This window comes from Phocoena phocoena, chromosome 6, assembly GCF_963924675.1.
Source record: "Phocoena phocoena chromosome 6, mPhoPho1.1, whole genome shotgun sequence".
Classification (NCBI taxonomy): Eukaryota; Metazoa; Chordata; class Mammalia; order Artiodactyla; family Phocoenidae; genus Phocoena; species Phocoena phocoena.
In genome coordinates, this window is record NC_089224.1 from 91,647,581 (window position 1) to 91,656,107 (window position 8,527).

General features: G+C 56.7%; 1 protein-coding gene across 3 annotated transcripts in view; it reads right to left on the reverse strand.

The window, feature by feature from the left end:
- EPB41L4B (erythrocyte membrane protein band 4.1 like 4B) overlaps positions 1-6,957 on the reverse strand; it is a 142,144-nt gene extending 135,187 nt beyond the window's left edge. For all 3 annotated transcript variants that reach the window (XM_065879777.1, XM_065879779.1, XM_065879780.1), the window contains exon 1: positions 6,652-6,957. In XM_065879777.1, the coding sequence (XP_065735849.1) occupies positions 6,652-6,957 (306 nt within the window). The remainder of the gene's footprint in view (positions 1-6,651) is intronic.
- Between the last annotated feature and the right edge of the window lie 1,570 nt (positions 6,958-8,527).

Here is an 8,527-nt window from a genome sequence, read left to right on the forward strand (position 1 = left end):
GGAGGACACCCTTCTGAGGCTCAGGGTCCCCACCCACCTCGGAGCCTCTGGGGCAGGCTCAGAACCCCGCCACTCCCACCCCTCGCATGCCCAGTCCTGGGTCAGAGGACACAAACCTTCTCCCGGCAGACTATCTGAGCTCGAAACTAGAGTCTGCCTTTGCTGTGTGACACGGGCAAGTTTCTTATCCAGCCTGCTAAGCCCTGATTCTCCCCCTCACAAATCAGGGCTAACAACAGTAACCACCAAAAGAGGTTCTGTGAGGGTCCAACAAAACAGTCACTTAGGCAATTAGCACAGGACTGACACACAGTGGCCCCTGGCTCTTACCAGCCTGAGACCCTCCTCTGTTCCTCACTTACTCCTTCAAGACTCAGGGACATAGCTGGAGCTCATAATCCTCCCCGACCCCAAGGAGCCCCAAGTCCAGCAAGTGGGGTTTTCTGGCTCCCATCCTCCATGCGTCTGCACCTGCCCCAACGCCTCTGACCAAATCTAACAGCTGAACTCCCAGGCAACCTTCGGGACAACTCGATGTCACTTTGGGCATCAAACCTTTCCCAAATCCACTCCACAGTTCAATCGCTCACGCCTGTACTACCTCATGTGGGGTTCCGAGTTATCTCGTATATTTACACTGTCTCCCCTTCTAGACTGGGACTCTCTCATCCCTCCTGTACCCCTCCCGAACGCTTCATGCAGGATAAGTGCTCAACAAGTCTATGCTGACTGAAGAAAACAAGTGGGCAAACAAAAACATTTTCGAAAACAAAAATAAACCAGAAATTAAAATCAAGTGGGACTAGTGAGATACATCCAGCTACAGAGAGAAGCCAAAGAGGCTGCAGAAGGAGATGAAGGGGCCCTAGGGCAGAGGGGGCACACCTGGGATGCTGCGAGATCACCCACCTGCCTCTGCCAGATCAGCCCCAGCTGGTAAGAGAGCCTGGGCATCCCTGGGCAGGCAAGAGTGGTCACCACCCCAAAGCAGGTGTTCAGAACACAAGCCCTCAGATGCAAGGGGACTTTGTGGCCCCATCAACAGGACATTAACCTGCCAGAGAGCAGAGGTGATTGGTGGGGAAGGGCTCCAAGGATGGGGAGCCCTCTTCTTAGGCAGGCAGTAGGTGGCACACAGCTCAGACGGCCACAGGGGGCTCCCCGCCCCAGCTAAGGTCCCAGGGACTGTAAAGGGGGGGAAAAGGGTCCCACCCTAAAGAGACACAAACTTGGGGTCTAGGTCCCGATTCATTTGTGCTGAAGGGGTGGGGAAAGAGACTTTACTTTCACCAACCCATATAAAGTCGTCACTTAAAATAACATTCATATCTAAAAACAAAGAGAAAAGTACAGATGGACACACACACCACAATTTTAAAAGTGGTTATTATCTCTGACGAGATTTTAGATCTTTTTAACTTCCCTTGCTTCTCTATATTTTCTGATCTTTCTGCTGCCAGCATGTTCTCCTGTGAAATGCAAGTGGGGGAGGAAAGCACATGCCAACCTGCAGAGAAACACCAAAATGAATCAGCAGCTGACCCTGCCCGCAGGCAGCTGCCACGGGGCCCGAGGCGGAAACCCAAGTGCAAAGAACCAGATTCCTGCAGGAGAAACGCTCCAGGCACCGTGGAGGAGGCTGGCAACAGGAGTCAGGCAGCGGAGAAGGATGGGACACGTGTTTTGAGGACAAACTGTGGGCGGAGGATTTCTGTGGTGAAGGAGTGGACTTTTTTCTAAGTCCCTATGCAAGAATGTAAGGGAAAGTTCTACCTCCCCATGCCCGCGCCCCCAACCTTTTGCTATTTCAGAATTAAACAGACCTGTACCTTCATCCACAACAGTGCACTAGCGACAGAATTCGATGCGATTATGCACGTGAAAGTGCTCAGCAAGTTGATATTTGTTCAGCCCTGGCCCAGCGCAGGGTCGTGTTACTGGCACTGGAGAGGCTGGCCGACTCCCGCTCCCTGCATATTAACACCAACAATCCAGCAAGTGGGGAACCAGAGTTAGAGATCGCATCTCTATCCCACTTGGGAAGGATGTTCACCACCCACCTCTCTTGCCCACTCCCCTCCTTCGCCAGCAGCCCTCCTTTTAAAACAAAGGTATTTTTTAAAATAATACACAACCCCATGACGCACACAGTTATCCAAAGCTCCCCATGGTCTCATTCACGGTCTGGGGGTGGGGGGGGGGGTTGGAGATGGGGGCAGGGTAAGCCCTGGAGGGCCACCTTGAGCCAATACCTTCCCTCAGGAGCAGGAAAAAGCAAGCCACCCAGAGGTCTGGGATAAGGCAGGGTGTCCATGGCAGCCAGAACCCTGGGAGAGGACGGAAATGAGAAGCTGCCTTCTCCTATTTCCTAGGGCCTTATGTAGTTCCCCATTTCTTCCCACCATTGAGGGTGAAGATACCCCTGCCCTCCAAGGTAGAGTCCACTACTCAGTCCCCCCACATTCAATCAAGCCCCACCCCCAGCCCTGCCAAACGGCACTGGGCTCTGTTTAGGCTTCCTGGCACTGCTTTTTTTTGGCGGGGGTGGGGGGGGGGGTGGCACACCACACATGTTGTGGGATCTTAGCTCCCCGACCAGAGATCGAACCGGGGCCCTTGGCAGTAAAAACACGGAGTCCTAACCACTGGACCAGCAGGGAATTCCCAGCCTTTGTTTTTTTTTCTTTAATGTTCATTTCTAGAAAACTTCCCAATCACTTTTCACAGGCCAAAGAGGAGGCACTGAGATGTGTGTAAGATTACAACCTACTAGCAACCCTTCAGCACCCTGCTGTTTCCTGAGGCTTTTCAGACCCTTTTTGTCACGTAATCATCCCACTTTAAAGACCAGAAAATCGAGATTCAAGTAGCTCAGGGCTGCACAGCCCAGCTGCCAAGACTCAAACATGCATCTTCCTGCCCTGAAACTCTCGGTGCTTGCCCTGTACCATACAAGTCACTGCGGAGCTCCAGGGACAGTGAAAGCAGCTGCAGCAAATGCAATACCGGCCAATGGGCCGTGCCCTCCAAGGCATGGGGGCGGGGGGTGCTAACCAGCCAGCCACACACCCTCCCGGCTTTCCACACAGAGCTGCTGGGAGACTGTGCATGCAGGGGAGGGGGGCGACGGGGCTGAGCAACAGCCGCGCGAGCAAAAGCGATGCCAGGGCTTTAGTCAACAGAGAACTAATATGAGTCAACAGCGGGTACCGCTGCCAAGCACAATGATGGGATCTTCAGCTGCGTTAATAGAAGGGGAGAGTCTCAGGCAGGCCGAGGGAGTCCTGCCTGCTCTGACCTGACCACACCTGAGGGCAGGGCAGGGCTGGGCTACGGACACACGGAGGCACCTTCCAAGGCAGCGCCAGGGTTTCTGAAGAGGAGTGGCTCAGGGTGGCACTCTGGTCTGTAGGGTGGAAGCTGGGTTTGGACAGCAAGCCCACTCCAGACTGCACATTACCAATGGACTTTTTTTTAAAAAAGATCCTGACTATCCACAGCAAAGGTTAAGAACATTCAGGCGTGTCAGGGGACAAGGCCACCACCTGGGGGAGGGGCCCCAGGCCCTGTCATTTGCTTCCTCCTTTGTTATATATAACAGCTGGGTCGTGGCTTGACCCAGAAGTGGCCCTGACACAACAGGTAATCTAAAAATGGGGAATTCCCTGGTGGTCCAATGGTTAGGACTCGGGCTTTCACTGCCGTGGACCCGGGTTCAAACCCGGGTTCGATCCCTGGCCGGGGAACTAAGATCCTACAAGCCGCTCAGTGTGGCCAAAAAATAAATTAGAACAAAACATTTTTTTTTGAATGCACAAGGGACACTGGATTTGACATCCTAGAGCCTCAAGTGTCCAAGTCTCTGGGAAGTCCTCCCAATTCATCCACCAGCACCCTGTCCGGTGAGCCTGTCATTATCACTCAGCATCACTTAACAATAAAAAGACGCCCTGCTACACGTGTTTCCCAAGAGCCTCAAGGCCACCTCTCATTTACCTTTGGGTCCACAGCCCAGCATCTGGCACACAGAGACGCCCAATAAATGGTGACAACTGAAATCCGAGGTGTCCCAGCACGATCACAGTGAGGGTGCTGTGTTCGAGGCAATTCTGGAACATAGGCATCCTGACTGGAGCGAATAAAGCGGCTTATGACAATGCATAACCACTGTTAGTATACTGAGCGACGAATTCTTGACGCTACCACTACCAGGGGGTTTTAATTACAAAAGAGTTATCGTTAGCCTGGCAAGTGTGCTTTGTGCCCGTGCGAGTGACTGGAGACAGACAATCCAGCTTAGGGAGATGGCGGTCAAAGGTAAATCCTGTGCGCCATGCAGCAAAGCAACCCCGGGGCCCAGGAAGCGGTAAAAATCCAGGAACGCAGGAGACGAGAATAATGACCAGTGGGACTAAATGCCAAAAAGGACAGCATAAAAAGTGAGCTTGGTGAAATGGGCTGAGAAGGCACACGCATGCTACAGATTCATGGGGAGCTGGCCGCCTGGAGCTCACCTTGTAACTCTAAGAATTAAATACAGGAACTAAGACTCGGATCTGGGAAGAGGAGCACAGGAGACTGTGCGATGCAGTTCTAATGCCTAATAAATCTTTAAATCGATGAGCCGTGCTCACTGTTTATTCTTCTCCATCTTTCCTCCCCAGGCAAGGGCTCACATGACAAAAGCCAGCATTTGCTCTGGATTTGCCTTTGGACGGGGTATATATACATATGCGTGTCTGTATAAATAAAATTGGGAGTTCACTAAATAACATCTTAAAGCATCAAAAAATCTGCCATTATAAGAAAACCTGGTGAATTCTTTTGTCAAGTAGCCTTTAATAAAGTGAAGAAACCTCTTAGGATGCAAAATTCCCCTCCCCTCACACTGGGCCAGGGTTCCACCAGCTGTGGTTAAGTCAGCATTCCCATCCCAACCTGTTCATTTGGGTACCTGTTTGGGTCTATTCACTACGCATGCATCTTACTGGGTTTGCATTTTTCATCCCAGAAACACAGCTTAAGCCTGTCGCACAAACCTGACAGAAGCATTGCATTTTATAAACCAATCATCCCCGGGGAACAGACAAGAAAACCATCAGCAATGAGCGTTGTCAAAGTTCCAAACCAGAGCATTCCTTTCCCAGATCCGAGATGCAGAATACGCCACATCCTCTCCACACACCAGCTGCCTGCTCCAGAAGCAACACACTCACCTCACCACTGGCTGCCCCCCGACCGCCCCTCCCAGCCCCTTCAGGCCTCCTCTCCCAGCTGAATAAAAGCTGGAGAGACCCGTCTTGGGGAAGCAGTAACATTTTAATACTACTGTAAAGACAACTGCTCTAAGCACTGGAATGTTGGCTCCTTTTCCATGAATAAAAAGGCCCCCAAAGGGTATTATCATAACAAAATCATATCCTATGGAGAGCACCAGGAACCACAAAAATAAAATCGCCATAAACTGACACTGTCTCAAAATTAAACCTACACAAGGAAACGTTAAACCCCAAGCCAGGCAGGCTCTCATTTTCCCATCTAAAACCCTTACAATATTCCCAGTTCTCTCATGACGTCCAATTTCCCCCACCCGAGGAGGCCTAAATGCTTTCTTTCGAAGTCCCGGTATGTTATTTTTTTCCCTTGAAACCCTCGAGATGCTCTGTAACATTCATCTAAAGCTCAATCGTTGCTGTGTCCTCGGTCACACCCAAAGATTCCCAAAGGCACCGTCTGCCGCAGCGCCGGGTGCACAGCACGCGCCCCACTAATGTGCGGATTTGATTTGATCAGATCTGGCCCCTTCGGCTAGAAAGACACATTGGTAGCCAGACGCCCAGGCGGGGACAGCAGCGCCAGCCTAGCTCTCTGCCGGAGGCGGCGGGGTGCAACCACCTGTGGGCGGGTGGCCGGGGCTCAGGCCGCGGCGCAGCTGCCCTGGAGTGCCTCCGCGGCTCCACGCACAGACCCCGGGGAAAGTCCGGCGCCCTAGGCCCGGGAGCACCCCGGGGCCGACTCCCAGCGCCCCAGCAGGGGCTCTGCCGGTGCAAAGTTGGCCTGGTCCACGAGGATCCATTCTAGAGTTAGCTCCCAAGTCGCCCGGCCGCCTGTGAGGCAGCGAGCCAGAGGGGCTCTTTAGGATGGGACCGGGTCGGGGGGTGGGGCGGGGTGGTACACCGAGATGGGAACAGAAGAGAGCAGAAGTGGTCCCCCGACTCGCTCCCAAACTTGGGGCACCTGCCGGCCAGCAGGCGAGGGGGATTCTCCGCCTTGCCGTCCCACCAAGGCCTGGTGGCGAGTTTGTCGGGGCAAGCGGGCCACCCCATGGCAGCCCCGCATTGCTTTGAGATTTTCTAACCAATAATCCAGTACCGAGAAGGCCGATGCAGGAACCTGGGGGACAGAAGGGGAACGCCAGTCACCTGCGCCAGGGGGCGGGGACTTGGGACTCGGGGGCGCGGGCCAGGGATGGGGCCCCGGAAGAGAGCAGGACGGGGTGGCCCGAGAGGGAACCAGACTAGGAGTGCTTGCAGAAGGGGGAGGGGATCCCGGAGAGGTACAAGGGGAGCGCCCCAGAGGGAAGCATCGGGGGAAGGGAGCTGCCCCAAGGGCCGCGGGGTGCCAGTGTCCCGGACCGGCCCCGTCACTTACCGGCAGGTCCACGCTCACTTCGGTCCCGTCGAGCAGGAAGACGCGGCAGTAGAGGGTGGCCTTGGAGGCCCCGGCGGCGGAGATGTGCACGGCCGCGCAGCCCATGAGCAGGGGCCCGCCGCCGGCCGGGAACACACTGCCCCCGGGCGCGGCGGGCAGCGTGGACACGGCGGCGGCGGCGGCCGGGCCCCCCCGCGGACCCCCGTCGCGCTCGTCCCCCAGGCCGGCGGTCCCGCGCCCTGCCGCGCCCCGCGCGTAGCGCTGCATGGAGCGGCGACCAAAGGTCCGGCGCAGGAACCGCAGCATCCTGGCTGGGGGCGTCCCCTGCCTCCGCCCCCTGCGCCGCCGCCGCTGCGCCGCCGCCCAGGAGCGCCCCGCGACGCCGTCAGTGCAGGCGGCCACCCGCGCCGCCTCCCGCCGGCTGCGGACCGGGGCTCGCTCCCGCCGAGAACGAGGCCGCGCTTCGGCTGCCTGCGGGGCGCGCCGGCCCGGCCAGCGCCGGCTGCGAGTGGCCGCGGGCGGGAGGGCGCGCTCGGGGCGGCTCAGGAGCCGTCCCGCCGCCGCCTCCGCCGCCACGCGCCCTGCCGGGCCGGCGGCCTGCGCTCGCCGCCAAGGGGCCGCTCCCGACTGCCGGCCGCGGGCGGCCCGAGGACTGTGGGGGCGCGGGGGGCGCGGGGGCGGGCTGCGGGCTGCTCCCGCGCCGCGCGCCGGCCGAGGGCCAGCCGGAGCAGGGCGCCTGCGTGCTCCTGGCGCGCTCGCTCCCACTCGCCGCGCCCAGGCCCGAGGAGGCCCAGCCGAGCGCCCGCTCCCCAGGCGCCTTTTCCTGCGCCCGCAGCCCCCGCCTCCCACCTGGGAGGCTGCACCTACAGCCGCCGCCTCCGCCGCCACCGCCGCTACCACCGCCGGGACTGCAGCACGCCCTCCTCCCTCGGGGCTGCGCCGGGTATTTGCAAACCGGGTCTGTGCTGCCCCCTGCCGGCCCGAGCGCCCCCTGCTGCTGTAGGTGTGCTCACGTGTGTACACGTAGGTGAGCACACACGTGTTTCCGGCGCCGCGAGCCCTGAAGACGCCGGAGAGTCTCCCCTTGCCGAGTTAGGAAAACGCGCTGCATGCCCTCGGGGGAGCCTTGCCTGGGAGGCCCGAGAGAGACGCGCATTAAGCGAAGGCCCTACCAGGCCCTCACTTTCCCCTTCTGGAAAAGGATAGGGGTGAACTAGGTAATCTACCAGGTCCCTGCTACTTAAAGTTCTGTCAGTTTAAGATCTCAGAGCTGGAAGGGCCCTTTCTGCCGTCACAGTCTAATGGGCTCATTCCAAATAAGGAAATTGAGGCCAGGCAAGGAGGGGTGTACTTTTCCAACTGACTACACAGAAGAACACCTTTCCTCAGGGAATTCGTGTCCAGGATCGAGGCAGAGGCCTGCATAAATAGCCATAACTGAGAAGGCTAGTAAAGCTTGCACAAGTTACTGAGAAGCAGAGTAGAACTGAGGCATGAGGAGGATAGTATAGGACACACAGAATATTGGAGGCGGAGGGAAGGGTTTATAAACGGTGCCCCTCAGGTATACATGTTCGAGGCCTGGTTCAGCGAGAAGTGGGTTTCAGTGTGGCTGAAAGGAGGTCAGGCCTCTTGAGAAGAATAACACTGATGTGTGTGTGTGTGTGTGTGTGTGTGCCTGACACTATGCTAAGCCCTTCCCATTCATCATCTCACTAAATCCTCAGCACAGCCTGGTTCCATAGTCCGTTTTATCCCCATTGTACGGAGGAGGAAATTGAAGCTTAGAGAGCTTAAGAGACTTGCTCCAGATTTCATGGTTAATAGGGGCTCGTTTGCTGGGATTTAAAGCTGTTGCTCCTAACTACGGCCAAGC